Source organism: Eurosta solidaginis, chromosome 5, assembly GCF_040869045.1.
Source record: "Eurosta solidaginis isolate ZX-2024a chromosome 5, ASM4086904v1, whole genome shotgun sequence".
Classification (NCBI taxonomy): Eukaryota; Metazoa; Arthropoda; class Insecta; order Diptera; family Tephritidae; genus Eurosta; species Eurosta solidaginis.
In genome coordinates, this window is record NC_090323.1 from 253,191,603 (window position 1) to 253,212,511 (window position 20,909).

The 20,909-nt window shown below is 37.9% G+C and overlaps 1 protein-coding gene across 3 annotated transcripts in view; it reads left to right on the forward strand.

Annotated features, from left to right (window-relative positions):
* Positions 1-923: 923 nt before the first annotated feature.
* LOC137253239 (odorant receptor 74a-like) overlaps positions 924-20,909 on the forward strand; it is a 44,833-nt gene continuing 24,847 nt past the window's right edge. The window contains exons 1-5 of one of the 3 annotated variants that reach the window (XM_067789807.1): positions 924-1,280; positions 5,342-5,864; positions 5,925-6,026; positions 6,889-7,071; positions 7,444-7,620. In XM_067789807.1, coding sequence (XP_067645908.1) covers positions 934-1,280; positions 5,342-5,864; positions 5,925-6,026; positions 6,889-7,071; positions 7,444-7,494 — 1,206 coding nt within the window. In that variant the 5' untranslated portion in view covers positions 924-933 and the 3' untranslated portion in view covers positions 7,495-7,620. Of the gene's footprint in view, positions 1,281-5,341; positions 5,865-5,924; positions 6,027-6,888; positions 7,072-7,443; positions 7,621-20,909 lie in introns of those variants that run through there. The other 2 variants (XM_067789806.1, XM_067789808.1) reach the window with 2 other exon arrangements.

Here is a 20,909-nt window from a genome sequence, read left to right on the forward strand (position 1 = left end):
TACGGCTTCACCATGGCTATAGCATTGCCAGCACAATTCAAACATAAAGTATCACGTTTTTGTTAACGTTTTTAATGTTAACGAAAGCTTTTCGTTTCGGTTAAAAACGAGATGCAATTTATCTTGATAATTTCTTTATCGATAATATTTCGAAGTGTTTCAACGGAAACGGTGGAAATTTTTGATAAACGATTAGCTTAACGTTAAGGTGCATCCCTGGTGTATAACATATAGCTGAATCAGTTGTGATAACCCTGCAAAAATCGTTGGACCATGTGGTCCACTGGAGTACTTACCATTATACTCCACTGTAATGCAGCAATGGACCAACTCATGTTTCTACACGAGCACATTGTAAGCCGATCATTGCTCGTTTTTAACGATTGTAATCACTACACGGTGTTTATTGGACTGTGGGTACTCCATGGATTACTCTGAGGTAATGCGGAGCTGGAGTATATGGTCCAGTCCTAGGACAACGCAATGTTAATTGGACCATATTTTTTGTATGAATTGTGGTTAATTTTGGAGTACTCGGTTGGTCCATAGCGAGTACTCCATACATGCATGCATGGAGTACTCGCGATTTTTGCAGGGAAATAGTGGACGCGCATAGAATACATAGAATTAATTAGTGCAGAGGGTGAAACATGACACATATTTCAGTTACATCTGAGTATAATGCGTAGTACTAATTTTATGCGTATCAATTTCAGAGGTGTATTTAAAGTTTGTCGCTTAGCAGTCCATATAAAGTTTAAGCGTAAACGTATATAGATATGAAAAAAAAACACAGCTAATAATAATAATGCAAAGCTATTTACACTCAATCACAAATACCCCTAGTGAAAAGGTACTTAAATACGGTTTCTTCCTTGAACGAACCAGTTTCTATTGCTGTTTAGTAGTGGCATCTACAATCTTGAAATAAAAATGTTTTATCGTCCGATCTTACCGAATGGCAAAAAGGTGCCACTAACTTGGCAAATCGTAGCATTTTTTATCAACGTAACATGGCCTTTAAATAACAATGCCTCAACTTGGATACGTTTAATAGACCGTTGTAGAATTCTTTTCTGTGTATGGTTACTTGCTACATGTATTCTTTTTGAATATCAAGAGTTGATACAACATAAGGGTGATATTATAATAATGATACAAATATCTGTGACCATCACTGTAGCGGCCGAATCATTAATTCGAATGTGTTTTATGGCATTTGATAAGGAAAAATTAAAGGAATATTTAAAAGGATATTATTTACATATTTATTTTGATGAGTAAGTGTATATACTATCAGTAGATATATTTAAGCTTACTATTTAGTAGTGTGTTTCTATAATTTTTTCTCGAGCAACGTCTCTATTGAAAGAGACGATGTGATATCATATTGACTATGTGATAGTTTTAAACAATTCTATTTCACGTCACTATTATCGTATGTTACGTCAATTGTTTTAGGAACGTACTACAGCTCTCAGAAAATGTAAAGGATCGAACACTTTTCTCGAGCAATTTCTTTATTTAAATAGACGATGTTATGTCAGAACGACGATGTAATGAGATAATTTTAAGCAACTCTATTTTTTCGCCACTATTATCATATGAGTAGTCGATTTTTATAAGAACTTACTTCAACTCTTAGAAAATATAAAAGACCACACATTTTTCTCGAGCAATTTCTGTATTGAAATATACGATGTGATGTCATATGACAATGCAATGCGATAATTTTAATCTTATCTATTTTACGGCACTTTGTCGATTTGTTATAACAACGCGCTACAGCTCTCAGATAATGTAAAAGGCGACACATAAAATAAATTGTGCAGAGATTTTGGACTTTTTCCACTACTTTTTTACATGGCCGTTATGGTTTTTATTCTTTCGTAGTTTCTTGCTCAATACAGTTGCATATGTTTTGGAAGGAAAGGGGAAAAAATGTTGAAAAATTAGCATTAAATTCAGAGAGCTTCCGGACGCAAAAGAATATTTCAGAATCGAACATTCCCTTAGGAGTTATGTTTAATGTTTTTGTAAGAGGCCTTTTTGGTTTTTTTATACTTCTAACTACTTCTAATTATACTAAATTACTTCATTTTTATATTTTTAAAACACTTTTTATTCTAATATCGGTAGTTTTTTTACTTTCCTTTTATACTTTTTGTACTACTTTTATATATGAAGATATTTGGTGATGCTTGGTTTAAGCTTGTCGAAATTTAATAATATATTTTAAAAAAATTCGCATGCTTTGTATGCTTTCAGCTTCCTAAATATAGTAGTATTGTTTGTTTGAGATAATAGTAGAGAAGAGAATATTGCAATCAAGCTTTTCTTCCTTTTCTAATTTTTTATTTATTTTTTTCAACATATAAGAGACAAGTCTATATTTTTTTGTTTGAAAATAGTAACAGAAAACGTCTGTAAGTTGGGAACCAAAAAAAATTTGAGCTACAAAATTATTAAAGATTTTCCACTTGAATTTTCATACTTTTATACTCCTTTTTTTTTAAATATCGAAGGAAAGGTCACAAACCCTTTCCACATGTGTGCAGCTAAATTTTAGTTTCATGTTGAAATATAAGAAAATATTTTACTTAACATAAAATTAAATAGTACTTTTTAAAGTAGTAGTGTTCGATTTGAAATAGTAGTGAAGCCGAAAACTTTACAATCGAGTTTCTCATCAACAACTTATGTTTTCCTCATCTTATAATATAAATGGCCGCCGCCGCCTTGGTGTGGTGGAAGCATGCTGTGCCTACCACACCGAGGATCCTGGCTTCAACTCCCGGTTTTTTTTTTTCAGGCGGAGTGGCTCCTCGGCAGTGATTTATCAAACATTCCAAGCCATGAAAAGCTGAACATCGCAACCCGATAATGAATACCTGAAACTAGAAATTTTCGTCAGGCGTTTGTAAAACTTCCTTTTTTGTGTTTTTGGGATTCCATACATTGAAAGCTTTTTCCAATAAATTTTTTATATTTATCTACTACTTGTTTCTTTGAAAATTTCGGAGAAACAACCTAAACTCTTTTAGTAAATAGCCTTATTTTGACTTCTTTGACTTGAATATGAACAAAAGTTTCTAGACTTTTCCACTACTATTTTCCCAATTTTCTACAACCTTTTTCTTTGAGTATGCTTAAGAAACAACAAAAACTCTTCCAGAGAGTGTGACACCATACTTGAGCTAACTTCTTATGCTCAAAAAATTCAAGATTTTCTCCACTACATATTTTATTACTTTTCTGTTACTTTATTCCTTTGAGAGTTTCGGAAGAAAAAACAAAAATTCTTAAAATTTTTTACGTTCAACAGCTTTTGCTAATAGCATATCTTGTTTTCTTTGACTTAACTAAGCCCAAGAAATTTCAAACTTATTCACCAGAATTTTCATACTTTTCTACCCTGTTCTTTGAGGGTTTCTTAAGAAAAAAACATACACTTTTCCAAAAAGGAGGTACACAACTTAAGATTCGTATCTAAAACGTAAAAAGTCATTTAAGGAAATTTGGTGCTTTTAAGCATTTTTAAATTAGTATTAGGCAAAAATTGGCATGCCATCTCGCCTTATTTTCCTCAAGGTATAATGAGTCAACCATATACATATTGTAACGAATTTGCTTGCAAATCCTCTTATTTGCAATCCTCTGCTAAGTTCGAATCACTAAACTGTTGAATAAATAACTCCAATATTGAATGATGGAAAAATGGCCTTTATTAAGTACTTCACAATAACATTTATACTTTGCTACTCGCTGGCTTAATAACCAAACTGATTGATAACTCAAATGAAACTGAATTACTTCTTACTCGCCTGCACCGCTTTTATATTTTATGCTGCATACTTCTAGGCTCTTCGATTTCCAGAAGTTACTAGTTGTTTCGGCCATAGATGAATGGATTTGCAACTCTTTGTTTCGAGAGAGCGCTGTCAAAATGCACATTTTTTATAACATTTTTCAATGATGCAACCCCAAACAAAAATGAATAGATCTGAAAACGGGGATTTTTGACATACATTTCGGCGATTATAGTTTCAATCATGTAATAAAATGATAGTCGTAAAATATTTATTTCCTTAAAGTTATTTTACAATAATACGACTAGTTAGAGTTAAATATGAACAAATCTAAGTAAAACTAACATTTCGATTAAATTAATTAGTCAAATATTGTAACGCATTTAACTCACAGTGAAAATCATATATTCTTTTGAAATTTCTGTAAATCGGACTTATGATATAATAGTTAACATTATTTAATGGATAGGGCTTATCCTACATGTCTGGCGTTCCAGGTTCTGTGATCAAAATGGACTGGTTGCATCGGGAGTTCATATTTACAAAACCTGTTTTTAGTGATAACTTTTGAATGGGAAATAATATTTACCGTCCGCCTTCGAACTAATAATACTTACACTAAGACAAGTATTTTTATCCTTTTTCCGATAATTTTTGAACGCTATTCTACAGTTGTAGGTCAAACTAAAGTTTACCAAAATTTTTGGCACGTTTTTCGTTTTGGCTGGCACATTTTTTGTTCTGGCACCCGCTTCAGCTGGCGCGAGGGATTTATCTGTGATTGTTGCCAGCAACAACTAGAAGATAAATCCCTCGTGAGAGCGAAAATATGAGAGCGTAAACAAAAGATTCGTATCAATCTAATCTATGGTTTCGGCTACAAAATCGCCAGCCACAACTTCGTGCACAAATTATTGCCCTCTCTTGTGACCACTGAGATAAGATATATGCATGTGTTTGTGCATTGCCGCTCCGCTGCTCGTATACGTACATATGTGTAGACGCAATTATTTATTCGTTTATGTAAACACATAAAGATTGAATTATTGATGTGAATGTTTGTAGTTTACAGTCTCTCGCGCGCACATAGCCGTATAAGTAAATGCATCTGTGTGTGACATCTCTCTGGGCTGCCTTATATATGTGTATACTTGATTTGATTATTAACGTAAATACTGCTTGGCATGGCCTTAGCATCGCCTTAGTGATGGGATAACTTAGGGGTGGTAATATCCGTGACAATATATAAATAAAAAAAAATAAGGCGCGATAACCTCCGAAGAGATCTAAGGCCGAGCTTCTCTTCCAATTTGCGTCGTAATCCTCTTGATTTCCCTACAAATCGGACGGACGGGACCTACATGTTTTATGCCGACTCCGAAAAGATCAGAAAATGGTAGCCGAATATATCGGAGAGCTGCGTATCGTTAAAGAAAACTTTCTCAGGCGTTTGTTAATCAATCGTTTCAACTATTTTAAATATATCTTGCTCTCACAAACTGTATCTATTTCTTCGACTTAATTCTTCACAGAGAAACTCACGGCACGATTCATCGTAGAATACGCAAACAAACAATGCCAGCTCTAATGTACTCCTATTCTTATATTGCCACACTAATTTCATACTTGGTTGGACCAATGATAGCTCTTATGGATGGTCAACGTATTCTACCATTTCAAATGAAAATACCATTCAATTATCAACCATTACTAATCTACACAATTGTAGTTTTATTAAATTGGTATATTGGAATTTTGGTAGTGACGAATATAATCTCGGAATCGTATTTACTTGTCACATCGATATTAAATTTGAATGACAGACTCGTTTTACTAGAACAAGATATTATGAATTTAGGTGACGAAGTATTGAAAAGTGATAATCCTGAAACCATTGCCGATGTTTTTTGCGAAAAACTAATATTATTAGTCAAAAGAAATGAGGAATTATTTAGTTTTGCTGAAATAGTCGAGGCTCAATTTACCCGTCCACTCTTCATTATGATGTCGAATAGTGCATTGTTGCTTTGTTTGGTAGCATTTAATGCGCATGAGGTAGGTTGGGTGTAGATTTTGAAATATGAAATTTTAACTTGGATATTATTTTATTCACAGACTGGACTTGACACGGAAAATATCACATACGCTACTTGGCTGTCGGCCAAGGTTGCAGAGCTGGTGGTTTTGGGTTATCTGGGTTCCTTGATATCAGCACGAGTGAGTATATATACAGCAACGAACAGAAAAATAGCAGTGAAATTTTTCATTTTAATTTCGTCTATTAAACTATTCATTTTTGTTTTCGATATTTTGGGAAAAACCTCTATAAAATTACCGAAACTATGCAAATCAATGTAAACATGTTTTCGAAAAAATTCCAAAACTCGATAAAGTTTTACGAAAATTCCGACAAAGTAAAAGTGATTGGTATCTCAAAATTCTTTGAAGGTTTTTTTTCCGAAGGGTGTTTTAAATTTTCCTCCAGACAGTATGTGAAAATTTTCTTTTTATATAGAGAAAATATGAAGAAGCCTTCAGAAAAAAAATTGTTAAATATCAAATCTATTTTAAGCGACCTATAACTTGTACTTTTTTAGACAAAAATTGTCTGGGCTACAAAACTGCATAATTAAAAAAATTTTAAATAAAAAGTTCAAAATTTTTGTAGAATTTTCTCGAGTTTTCGAACATTTTCGAAAAAGTGTTTGAGATTGGTTTGCATAGCTTCAGTTACAAAATGCATACAAGTTTTTTTCTCAAATTATCGAAAATAAAAAAAGAGAATTTCATTGACGAAATTGCTGTAGGTTGTCTCATAATTAAGCTGACTCAAGGATTGTTGAACAGAATTCTAACAGAGTGGTAGTTTAGTTAAGAGTGGCTTACAAATTTTAAAGAGAACTGAACCCAGGATATACTTGCAGTCTAGCTTAGACAATCTTAACGACGTCTTGCCTCATACGGTGTTCTTTAATTAGAGCACTGTATTTTAGAAAGAGGGACGGCAACGATAGCGGTGATAGAATGGCCAGAGCAGCTTCCAAAATAAATATATGTATGTAAATATTTCTAATTTCAGTTTGATGGTCTTGGCAATACTTACTATTCCTCAAATTGGGAAAAGATTATATATAAGTCAACAAATACCGAAGCTAATATACGAACAATGAAATTAATGACTCGCGCCATTACGATCAATCAAAGACCTTTCATGTTAACAGGCATGGGATTTTTTCATGTTAATTTGGGGACTACAGTCACGGTGCGTAATATATTCATATATCATATTAAGGACCATTTTCTCAGGCCTCATACACATAGAACTCTTTCTGCGTTGCTTCGTTTTGAGGCTTTGAAACCCTGTCAGTGATATAAGTTTACAATATCTTAACTTTCGTCCTCGCTTTTCATTCCACAAACTTTGTGTTGCAAGATATATGTCCGGTCATACATTGAACGCAGATATCAGGTGCAGCAACGCAACAAAGCGTTTTATGTACATCTGACATTAACGCCCACATAACGCTGTTGAGCTTTGTATTTGACAGATATCGTTCTGCGAATGTTTTGACAGCCCACAGTATGATTAAGGAAATGACCTTTGTTTATTAATTAAGATGTTTATGCATTTCAGCTTTTACGCGTTGCTGGTTCATATTTCACCTTTCTCTGCTCGATGCGTTAGGTACGATGAGAATGAAGACAGTTTTACTTCAGTGCTGAAGAAGGCTTTGGTAACTTGGGTACGGTGATCGGGTATACAAAACAAACGTGTACAAAAACTTTATAAATAATGTTCGAAAATAATAAAAAGTTACTTGCACTTATTAATACTGACTTTATTTCGCTGGAAACAGTTTTGATCTCAGAAGTTATTTAAAACCTAGCTATTTTATTTTTTTTTTTTTTACTAGCTATTACCCGATGGATTGAAATGTAAGGCGCGAAGAGATTTTAGTGTGGTGTGAGGGTAGCGTGCTCCGCCAACCACACCGAAGATCCTGGGTTCACGCCCCGGGCAGAGTAACACCAAAATTCTAGAAACACGTTTTTTCAATTAGAAAAAAATTTCTTTTCTAAGCGGGGTCGCCCCTCAACAGTGTTTGGCAAGCACTCTGAGTATATTTCTGCCATAAAAAGAGTCTCAGTGAAAACTCATCTGCCTTGCAGATACCGTTCGTAGTTGGCATAAAACAAATAGGCCAGTCCCGCCAATTTGTAGGAACAACTAAAAGGAGCACGACGCAAATTGGAAGATAAGCTCTTCGGAGGTTATCGCCTTACATTTATTTATTTGTGAAGATCAACGTTCACCATACAGCAGTCGAGCTTAGAGCAATTTTTTACTTTAATGCCCGGTTTTTCAGTGCGAGTTTAAACTCTAGATAAAGTTGGCTGGAGTTTAACTTTGTTCGATAACATAAAATTTTGCTGCTCATCTGAGCTTAAGCGGCCACAGGGGAAGTTAATCTCGTACTGAAAACCCGAGCCTAAGAGAAGGAGTTACTAGTATCTAATCTGAATTGAAGTTCCTTGCAAAGCTTTTACGACTATGCCAAAGGACGTTGAGCAAACATGCTTTAGATTAGGAGGCCCTATCGTGCGATGTTGAAGACGGTCATTCAAGATACAGAGCTGAATCGCAAAGAGGCAAGCTTTAGCATAAATTACAAAAGCTTGTATTTGCTTTTCATTATTGATACAATTTTTGGGCTCTGCCCGTTAGTTAATGACGAACTTTTAAGAGCTTAACGCAAATGAGAATAATACACAACAAGTAAGGAGGGCTAAGTTCGGGTGTAACCGGACATTACATACGCAGCTGCTAAATTACAGCTTGCAAAACTTTTAAGTTACCTTCTTTTAAAAGTGGGCGGTGCCACACCCATTGTCCAAAATTTTACTAATTTTCTATTCCGCGTCATAAGGTTAACCCACCTACCAAGTTTTATCGCTTTATCGGTCTTTGGCAATGAATTATCGAACTTTTTCGGTTTTTCGAAATTTTCGACATCGAAAAAGTGGACGTGGATATAGTCCGATTTCGTTCATTTTAAATGGCAATCTCAGATGAGGGAGGGCCCAGGTACTTACATACCAAAAATCATTAAGATACCTCAAAATTTACTCAAGTTATCGTGTTTACGGACAGACAGACGGACGGACGGACGGACATGGCTAAATTAATTTCTTTTTTCGCCCAGATAATTTTGATATATAGAATTAGTTTATGCCGTTACGGGATACCGTTATGCGAACAAAATTAATATACATACTCTGTGAGCTCTGCTGGGTATAAAAAACGACATCCCACCGAGTTCGCTGGAATGGACGAAGAAGGTATTTCTGTCGAAGCCCTATTTTGATAAAAGATGAAGTCAGTATACTTCAGATAGTTGGTTAGAACATTTGGAGGGTGACTTGGCCTCTATTCTTGGTGGGTCAGCTATTGCTTAGAAGGGATGACTATCGTGCTATCTCATGGTTAAAGCCAGTTAAGCAAATTCGACATGCAAAGAAGAGATATATTCAACTATATTATATGAGCTAGTATGATCCGATTTGAATCACACTCAACGCAAACGAGGGAAAAAAATTATTAAGACTACCTCTATATAAATGGAAGAAAGAAGCTAAATCTCTTTGTATTAATAATGAACTTCAGCACTGTACATTTCGCAAGAATCGATGCCAACACAATAACTTGATATATCTAACTAAGATGTAGTGAGGAATTCTAGAGGAGTGGGAAAGGTTTTCACAATTCATACGGTAAGATTAAATTGAGTTGAATATTGTAGACACAACAAGGAAGGATGACAATGCAATAATTGTTAAAGCTCATGGGAGCACCTAGGAGTGAATGGGGAACGTTGGGTAAAAGAAGTGGGGCTCTTATCGCTATCAGGTTTTTTAGGTCTCGAAAATGTGTTTGAAAGGACCGATGAAAGTGCGAGGATATTGGAATTTCAAGGGCGTAGCTAGAAGGAGAAGAAAGGGGCTCAAAGTTGCTCCCATTTTACACCGATGAAACTATCACCATTTTATAATTTCATGAGCGTTGCTAAGAATATAAATTGTGGACTAATTAAGGACCAATAATATAATAATAATTTGATTAGCTCAAGGGCGTATCTAGGGGCGAGGGCCTATGAAAATAAAATATTTTTTTAAGATAAAGGACGTAGCTAGAAGGGCATGGGGCGGGATGCAAAATGTTGCATCTCGAAAAACTCGTGAAGCTCGCAACATTCAAGATATCGCTGCATGGCGAGATTTATGTGCACTCTGCTTTTTTAACTGCAGATTTTCGGTCATAATATTGCTTACGAGAGCGAGAGTTTCGAGACTCGAAAAATCGATAACTCGGCTTTTCGGGAGATTCTCGAGTCTCGAAATACTTGTAAAGCTCGCGAGCTCCTCGACATTCAATTTAGTCGCTGCATTTTCAGTATTGCGTTGAGCCGGTTAAAGCTGTAGTCATTGTTGCCGTTTGTCGTATCGCTGTAGTCTATCCCTAACGTAATCAGCTGTTTATCGTTACGACGGTTAACCAAAAACCAACTGGTTGGCTAAGATACGGTTACGACCTTAGCGGCACCAATAATCGATTGCATTGATTCTCATAAGGTTGGTCGAATCAGCTGTTATAAGGTTACCGATACGGTTACCGATAAAGCACCAATGTCTGCAGCTTAAATTAAATGACGAGAAGCTCGCGAGCTTTACAACTATTTCGAGATTCGATAATATCGGTAGCAGCGAATACTCACGAACAATTTCTTCTACAAATCGTAAGCTATTGTCACGGATATTAACATCACTAAGTTATACAATCACTAAGGCGATGCCAAGGCCACGATAAGCAGTATTCACATCAACAATTCAATCATTATGTATCTACATAAACGAATAAATAAGTGCGTCTACACATATGTAAGTATACGAGCAGCAGAGCGGCAATGCACAAACACATGCATATATCTTATCTGAGATAGAGCAATAATTTGTGCACGTAGTTGTGGCTGGCGATTTTGTAGCCGAAACTAACTAGTAACTTCTGGAAATCGAAGAGCCTAGAAGTATGCAGCGTAAACTACAAAAGCGGGGCAGGCGAGTAAGAAGTAATTCAGTTTGATTTGAGATTTGGATTAAGCGCTATCTAGCGAGCTATAGCAGTATTATTTTGGAATAGTAGAGTTTCATTTGAGCTGTCAATCAGTTTGGTTATTAAGTAAGCTATTCGTTGCAAAGTACAAGTGTTATTGTGAAGTACTTGAATAAAGGCCATTTTGCATTATTACATATTGGAGTTATTTATTCAACAGTTTAGCGATACGAACTTAGCAGAGGGTTGCAAATAAGAGGATTTACAGCAAATTCGTTACAATTGGTGTCAGAAAAGGAATTGTTGAATAAATTCCAGAGGACAACAAGGACATGGCAAAGTTCAGTGAATTGAAGATCCAGCAACTAAAGAAGGAGTTGGAGAGCCGTGGATTGAATACAAGCGGCGTTAAACTCGAACTTCAGGCACGGCTACGAGAGGCAATGGAAGCAGAAGGAATTGATGTGGACGAGTATGTCTTTTATCCTGATGAGGACGAGATAACAGCAAAAATTGAAGAGAAAAATGAAACACCGCAGACAATGTCGAACACAGACCTAAACATGATGTTGGCTGCAATATCGGCACAAATGTCCGAAATGTCATCACAAATATCTACCAACATGTCATCACAATTGAAATCGCAAGAGACACGCATAACATCCAAGATGGAAACTCAGCTGGAATCGCAGGAGAACCGTATAACAGCGAAGATTGAATCACAAGAGGCACGGATATCCGAAATGTCGGCGGAAATTTCAGCACAGATATCATCGCAGATCTCTGCTCAACTGGAAGAGCAAGAAGAACGTATTTCCTCGGAGTTGGAGGCGCAAGATACAAAAATTTTACAGTTTGAAGAAAAAATCGAGGCTGATGTGGATGCTTTGAGAGGACGTATCGAGCAGTTGCAACTAAATCGCCCAGCAGTTTTAACTAGTAATTCAAAGGTAAAAACACCATTTGACGGTTCTGTTCCTTTCCAGGTCTTTAAGCTACAGTTTGAGAAGACCGCAGCAGTGAACAACTGGAATGTGGAAGATAAAGTTGCCGTACTCTTCGTAGCATTGAAAGGACCAGCTGCCGAAATCTTACAGACTATTTCAGAGTACGAACGGAACAGTTATGACGCATTGATGGCTGCTGTAGAACGGCGATACGGAAGCGAACACAGGAAACAGATATTTCAAATAGAATTGCAAAACCGCTACCAAAAAGCTAACGAGACTTTGCAGGAGTTTGCTTCGGACATTGAAAGATTGGCTCATCTTGCAAATGCGGATGCACCCGTGGAATACACGGAAAGAGTGAAGATTCAGAGCTTTATAAATGGCATACGGGACGCCGAAACGAAGCGAGCCACATACGCGAACCCAAAGCAAACATTTTCTGAAACGGTATCCCATGCATTGACTCAGGAAACGGCGTCATTATTGAGTAATCCAGCATACAAAGCTCATCGTGTGGAAGTAGAAAGGCCAGAGTGGGTATATACAATTTTGGAAGCTCTGAAGGGATCACAACAGAAAAATGATGGAGTTATGAAATGTTTCAAGTGCGGTAACCCAGGTCACATTGCACGTCATTGCAGAAGCAATTCCAATAGTTCCAACAATGTGGGTGGCCGTAAACGCAGAGCTGAAGGAGACGAGCAAATCTCCAAATCCACTCAATCGTTAAACTAAAGCGAGTCAGCCGCAAGGGGCGACAGCTGGCTCCCTCAATTGAATGCCCCATAATCTCTATCTCGCAAATTGGAAGAAGGTCAAGCAATCTTACGGTCGGAGGACATGTGGATGGAAAGGAACGTTTACTGACTGTAGATACGGGTGCATCCCATTCCATCATTCAATCAGATTTAGTCAACAAGAAGATAAGACCATTGCTTGGAGCAAGATTACGTACAGCCACGGGAGAGGACACCCAGGTAATTGGAGAAGTAGAATGTGAAGTAGCATTTGGGAACGTCACGGTACTTCACAATTTTATAGTGGCAGGCATTGTTGATGAAATCATAATTGGAGTGGACTTCTTAATCAACCAAGGCATCAAGATTGATATGCAAAGCAAGACGATGCGATATAAGAACATGGATGTGCCACTTAATTTCGGCTACGAGAGAGGCTACAGCAGTAAACCAGTGCTGGTGGAAGAGAGTCAGCAAATACCACCAAAATCAGAAGCAGTCATCTGGGCAAAGGTAGATGGAGATTGTGGGACAAACAAATTGTGGGTTGTCGAAGCAGCAAATAAATCAGCACCGAACATACTTGTAGGAAAGACCCTGGCTATGACAAAACAAGATGGACGTATTCCGGTAAGAGTACTCAATGAGTACAAGTCACCATTCAATTTGACCAAAGGAGCTATTTTGGGAAGATGCCAAGAGGCCGAAGTAGTTATTAACTGTGAACAGCTCCAGGAATACGTTTCATCTAGTAATACTGATCTTTCAAATGATATCACGGCATGGACGCATGGGCTAGAGGAAGCCTATCAGAGTAAGGCAAAACAACTGCTCATAAAATACGCGAACATATTTGACCAGGATGGTTCCAAACCAGGCCGCACCAATGTTGTGAAACATCGAATTGACACTGGAGATGCGAGGCCGATCCGTCAAGCTCCACGTAGTGTTCCACTGGCGAAGCGGGAAGTTGTGAATCAAATCATACAAGAAATGAGTGACAGCGGCCTCATCGAACCATCAGCTAGTCCATGGAGCTCACCGGTAGTACTTGTAAAGAAGAAGGATGGACAAATGACGTTTTGAGTGGACTACCGAAAGTTGAATGACGTTACGAAAAAGGATAGCTACCCGTTACCAAGAATTGACGACACACTGGACTTGAAAAGCGGCTACTGGCAAGTTGAGGTGAAGGAGGAAGATAAAGAGAAAACAGCCTTCAGTGTCGGTGATGGTCTTTCGCAATTTACAGTGATGCCTTTTGGACTTTGTAATGCACCAGCTACTTTTGAGAGACTCATGGACCAGGTACTGAAAGGACTACATTGGAAAACATGTTTGGTGTACCTGGACGACATCATCGTATTGGGCAAGAGTTTTGATGAACATCTTAAAAACTTGGAGGAAGTTTTTCAGAGAATAGCTGGCGCTGGTCTGAAGTTAAGTCCCAAAAAGTGTACGCTGTTTAAAAAGGAAGTAAATTATTTGGGCCACAAGGTAACGACAGAAGGTGTCTGTACAGCGAATGAAAAGATAGAGGCAGTAAAGGATTGGCCAAGACCACAGAATCTGCATGAATTGAGAAGTTACCTTGGGTTGTGCACATATTACCATCGATTTGTTCCAAATTTTGCCAGCGTAGCCCATAGTCTCCACGAGCTAACAAGGAAAAATAAAGCTTTTGAATGGAAGAAGGACCAAGAAGTAGCTTTCCAAACATTGAAAGAGCGGTTGTGCACTGGCCCAATGTTGGCATACCCGATTCAAGGCGCAACGTTTATTCTAGATACAGATGCGAGCGGATATGCTATAGGAGGCGTTTTATCACAACTGGTCGATGGACAAGAGGAGGTAGTTGCATATTACAGCCGTTCTATTGGAAAACCAGAGAGGAACTATTGCGTTACACGGAGAGAGCTGTTGGTATTGGTAGAGTGCATTAAACATTTTCACAAATACCTCTACGGCCAGCGATTCCGTGCCAGGACAGATCACGCAGCGTTGAAATGGCTTCTGCAGTTCCGTAATCCGGAAGGACAATTGGCACGGTGGATCGAGCGACTACAAAGCTATGACTTTTCCATTGAGCATCGAAAGGGTAGTACCCATGGAAATGCTGATGCAATGTCACGACGACCATTTAGTCTGGAATGCAAGCACTGCTCAAAGGCCGAGGTTAAAGAAGACATTATAGATGTCCGGCTACTGACTATAACGTGTACGGATGAATGGGACAAGGAACAACTAAGAAAGTGTCAGCTAGAAGATACAGATCTGTCACATGTTATGCAAGCGCTCGAACGAAACGAAAGACCAAGCAGAGAGGAGATCTCAGCAGAGAGTCCCATTGCGAAGTCATATTGGGCACAGTGGAACAGTTTAGAATTGATATCCGGTTGCTTGCATCGAGTATGGGAGAGTGAGGATGGTCAATGCAAGAAGAAACTGATAGTTGTTCCCAGGAAGAGGATTCCTGACGTGCTCAGCGAGCTGCACAATGATCCAAGTGGAGGTCATCTTGGAATCACGAAGACACTCGAAAAAATTAAGCAGAGATTCTATTGGGTTGGTTGCCGTCAGTCGGTCACCGAGTGGATTGCCAACTGCGAGGTATGCAACAGAGCTAAAGGGCCGAAAACCCGAAGTCATGGCCAGATGAAGCAGTATATTTCAGGTGCACCATTTGAAAGGATCGCCATGGATGTCGCAGGTCCATTTCCTACTAGCAACCGCGGAAACAAATACGTACTGGTGGTTATGGATTATTTCAGTAAATGGCCAGAGGTATACCCAATCCCAAACCAAGAAGCAGAAACAGTAGCAGAAGTGGTTAAAAACGAATGGGTTGCAAGGTGTGGTGTACCAATGGAGTTACATTCTGACCAAGGCAGGAATTTTGAATCAGCTGTGTTCCAAGAAATGTGCAAGAAGTTGGGCATTCGAAAAACACGGACAACTGCATTGCATCCTCAGTCCGATGGTATGGTGGAACGCTTCAATAGAACATTGGAGGAGCATTTAAGGAAAGTTGTAGACAAGTACCATAAGGACTGGGATACACACATATCATTATTCTTGATGGCCTACCGATCGGCAGTACATGACACAACGGGCCAAACTCACGGGCAATGACCTTCGACTGCCAGCTGATTTGAAGTATGGGATATATGCCGATGCGGAGAGGAATGTCAAGAAATCCACTGGTGTCTTGGAAGAAGAGCTGAGAGAGATATACGATCTGGTAAGGCAACGAGCAAAGATTATGAGTGACAAGATGAAAGCGAGGTACGATAAAGCAACTAATTCGGAAGGGTTTCAGGAAGGAGATTTGGTGCTGCTATACAACCCACAACGAAAAAAAGGTTTGTCCCCGAAATTGCAGTGTAACTGGGAAGGCCCATACAAAGTTGTAAAACGGATCAACGACGTAGTGTACCGCATACAAACCACTACCAAACCACGAACCAAAATGAAAGTGGTTCATTTGGAGAGATTAGCAGCGTTTAGATCGAGAGATTTGTCTGACCGGGACGATCAGACTTAGGTGGAGGGCAGTGTCACGGATATTAACATCACTAAGTTATACCATCACTAAGGCGATGCCAAGGCCACGATAAGCAGTATTCACATCAATAATTCAATCATTATGTATCTACATAAACGAATAAATAATTGCGTCTACACATATGTACGTATACGGGCAGCGGAGCGGCAATGCACAAACACATGCATATATCTTATCTGAGTTGTCACAAGAGAGAGCAATAATTTGTGCACGTAGTTGTGGCTGGCGATTTTGTAGCCGAAACTAACTAGTAACTTCTGGAAATCGAAGAGCCTAGAAGGATGCAGCGTAAACTACAAAAGCGGGGCAGGCGAGTAAGAAGTAATTCAGTTTGATTTGAGATTTGGATTAAGCGCTATCTAGCGAGCTATAGCAGTATTATTTTGGAGTTTCATTTGAGCTGTCAATCAGTTTGGTTATTAAGTAAGCTATTCGTTGCAAAGTACAAGTGTTATTGTGAAGTACTTGAATAAAGGCCATTTTGCATTATTACATATTGGAGTTATTTATTCAACAGTTTAGCGATACGAACTTAGCAGAGGGTTGCAAATAAGAGGATTTACAGCAAATTCGTTACACTATAATATGAAAAAAAAAAAAAAAATGTCGCCAAAAAATGTATAGCATTTATTTTTTTTTTTTTTTTAGATTAAAATTTATTGTGCAGTATTGTCGGATCTTTAATGTGAATACTTTGAATATTTTTCAAAAAGCTTTCGAAATGTTTACGAGGCACAGTGTAGAAACAAGGCGAATCTGTACAAGGTGTTGGCAAGGCGAATTCAACCCAATTCGCCGTGCAGAAGAATGTCAAGTCAAAAGAAAATTTGTCCTGATATCGATTAACAGACATCTTATTTTACCAAGTCGTTGTATGGAAAATAATCTAGAAGAAGCAATCAGCTATTGGGATAACAACTCATGGTACTGAAAAAAATTATAAATTTAAAAGGAATAATAATAAAAAAAAGTTCTTAATTGAGTGCAGGGTGTACGAATTAATTGAAATGTAGCCAAATATTTATTTTTTTGCTTTCTCACAAATTACTTTATTTCCAATTGTCTTTTTTTTTCAAAAAGCAAAAAGTAACTCTCAACCTTGCTTCTTCTTCAACAATAACAAATTTGTATGTATGTCAGTTTATATTCCACTACTGATTATAGTTATTTTCCATGCTTCCAAAGCTAACAAATTTCTGCAAAAGTTAATTAAAATATAACAAGCACTTTTTCGGGTCAATTACACGGTGCGCAACACCAAACTAAAATATGGCCAAGTGCAAGTACTCGCTGTCGCAGCATTAAAACAAAGAAATTTAAATATTTTCGTAAAGTTCGAAAAAACAAAAAAAACTTACAGGAACCATAGAAACACGCTCCATAAAAGCATAGAAATCATTCAAGCAAAATCGCAACATCTTGCCCCAAAAGCAAACTGGAAAGAAGTTCCAATACCAAACAAAAAACAAAACGCCAAATTTAGTAGTTATATACAGTTACTAACGTGCATTTGTTAAACTTTTCGAAAATAACAATAGTTAAGTTGTGCACTACAATGTCATCAAGGCAGCGGAAGGAGGCGGCTTGTCCGGGGCAAACGAGCACAACGAGCAGATACTAACAAGGACCAACTTTTCGTTATGCATAGCTTTGCGTATTTTAGGAAAAGTGGAAAATTATAAACATAGAAAGGAGTGTTTGTTTGTGTGATTGTAGTTGTGTTGCATAATTTATATAAATATTGTAGCACTTTTCAATTTGTGACTTTTATTCTATGGCAATGTGCAGTTCAAAAGTATAAAAAGTCGCAGGCAACATAATGCAGTTGTTATTTAAAAGTGGCGTTGCATGTTGCGGCATTTGTTGCAAAATGAAGTTTTTCTCTTGTTTGTTGTAGTATTTGGATTTATCGGAAAGAAATTGAAAGCAATTATTTTTTTATTTCAATGATTGATTGTACATTCATGAAGGACTTTCAAATGCGACAGGTTCAAGGATTACGACGAGCTCTTAGTTGGTTAATAGGTGCATGACAATTCGAACTGACTTAATAAGAAATTTGGTTTGAAATAAAGTTAATTTTCATCAATCACTAAAATCCATAATTAACAAAATATTGCGTATTATTTTTACTCTTTTCCCACATACAGGGCTTAAAGATGCCCTGTAAGGGAGACTTACTTACTTAATTACTTAATTGGCGCTTAACCGTCTAAATGGTTATGGCCGTCCAACAAGCCGTGCCAGTCGCTCCTTCGCTCCGCCAACCGGCGCCAATTGGTCACACCAAGGGAGTTTAAATCGTTTTCCACCTGATCCTTCCAACGGAGTGGGGCCGCCCTCTACCTCTGCTTCCATAGGCGGGTTCCGATAGAAACACTTTCTTGGTAGGAGCATCATCTTTCATTCGCATAACATGGCCTAGCCAGCGCAGCCGCTACTTTTTAATTCGCTGGACTATGTTGATGTCTGCGTACAGCTCGTACAGATCATCATTAAATCTTCTTCGGTACTCGCCATAGCCAACGCGTAGAGGTCCATAAATCTTTCGAAGAACTTTTCTCTCGAACACTCTTCTGCCCCATATAGCAGGACGGGTACGATAAGTGACTTGTAGAGTATGATTTTCGTTCGCCGAGAGAGGACTTTACTTTTCAATTGCCTACCTAGTCCAAAGTAGCATTTATTGGCAAGATTGATTCTTCGCTGGATTTCAGTGCTGATGTTGTTGGTAGTGTTGATGCTGGTTCCAAAATAAACGAAGTATTTTACTATTTCGAAATTATGGCTGTCAATAGTAGCGTGGTTGCCAAGGCGCGTATGCGCTGACTCTTTGCTCGATGACAGCGGAAGGGAGGCAGTGGAAGCTTAAACGGGAGAGACAAAGAAAACTTAAACATTTTAATTTGCCTCGCAAAGTCTAAAACTAGAGATCTGCATACTACTTGGATGTACTACTCCAACTACTATCCTTTACTGAAGACTCTTCAATGTTGAGTTCCGTGATAAGGGAATTTGGTTTGTTTAAGGCTGAATCTAGGCTTATATGGCTTAATTAATTAACTTAATACTGATTTTGAGTCCGGTAGGCGGGGACTAACTTCTTGAGTATGGATATGTCGGCTGGATTCAGAACTTTGCAGCCCTGATGCAGACACAAACCAGCTATATAAAATTTACTGAGTGGCCTTTAACTAATTGTATCTTAATCTGTAATGCTTGGGCTGAAATTTCTTCAAGTCAACCGTTTCGTCGACTATTTTTGGACACATTTTCAAAAAAGCATCAGATTGGATATAATACACTAGTGAAAACCTGTTCCACTATCGTCCCTTAAGTGCTACTGGGTTAAAGTAAGTGAATTCTACATTACAAATGATAGTTGCGGTATATACAATGTCAAAGGAGAATCTGTATTGTTTTAGTGTTGTCTTTGCCTGAGGGTAAATTCAGTATAGGACGTTTATTTAATTTACTTCCAAATACATTTCCATGCTACGGCCAGTATTTTCTGTAAAAGGTTTGAACATGCACACTTGCAAAAGCCGACAGTGTATCTGCTGTTAGCCTTTGAGCGCCAAGTACATCTAACCTACTCATAAGCCATTCTGAATCTCAACTAACAGGCTGAAACGCTTTTGTCGCAAATCATAATGAGAAACGCAGCTTATTTCCATCTTAACAGTGCATCAGCGCACAGTACTTGAAACACAGCTGATGTTCTGAAGAAATTAATTACGGGCCGCTAAATCTCTCTCTTGAAGCTCTAATGGTAAATGGAAAGGAATGCCAGAACCAGTCGCCCTTTGCGCTGCCCAAGGAGTCTCAATTTCCATCGATGGCTTACCTTGTTATGCAGAGCCCTTCAGCTCTCACTATCAAACTAATGCTTTCACTCACATTTAGGGAGACTAAGCTATTCGAGCCGACCGGAAGGTTTCAACAATTACGGCTCATGCCGAAGTGAACCAAGCTCAAAGCCTACGTAGGACTCCTTACATCGCTAATACTCCCCTAAATCTTCGGGTAGTGTTTTTCTCTTACCATTGAAATGATAAGAACGCATATATTTTTAAATTTACAGATTATCCCTCGTTCTCCCTCATTCTGTAGCTTTTAGCTTTTGAGCCCCATGTATTTCGGTTGGCTTCTCTCAGCAGCACTTCAGTAGATACTTTTTTGGAGGAATAAATCAATGCTTGAAAACAATACAAATACTGAATATTCAGAAGATTGTGCAAGACAAGCCAATCGTAGATACCTCGGTTCTATATTTCTTCGTTGATATGTTAGAAGTAATCGCAGAGATTAATTAGATCTTGAGGTGATTTAAAATGGACCTTGAGTCCACTTTTGGCGTTAGTCAAAGGAAAAGGAGATGGTCCAGCCTCTGCCTATATACCTCACAACAGAACTCAATAGGGCGTGTTCTCCTTTCTCTAAACAAACCACTTTCGTCCGTTTCCCATTCTGTTAAACTTTGTTATTTTTTTTAGTGGACACAGAACTCATATTACTATTTACCTATATCAAACACATATACCTATTGAAGTTTGTCTTCCTCATTCTTGATCCCTCAATATCAAACAACACGTGTCAATAAGGAAGAATGCCAGCTGTCACTTAAAATGCATTTGTACTTAATTCTGAAAGTGGAACCCACTTTACAAGCGTATTTTAAGCAAACCAATTTCAAATATTTGATTTTGTGATTTCCAAATAATCAAAGTATCGAGCCGT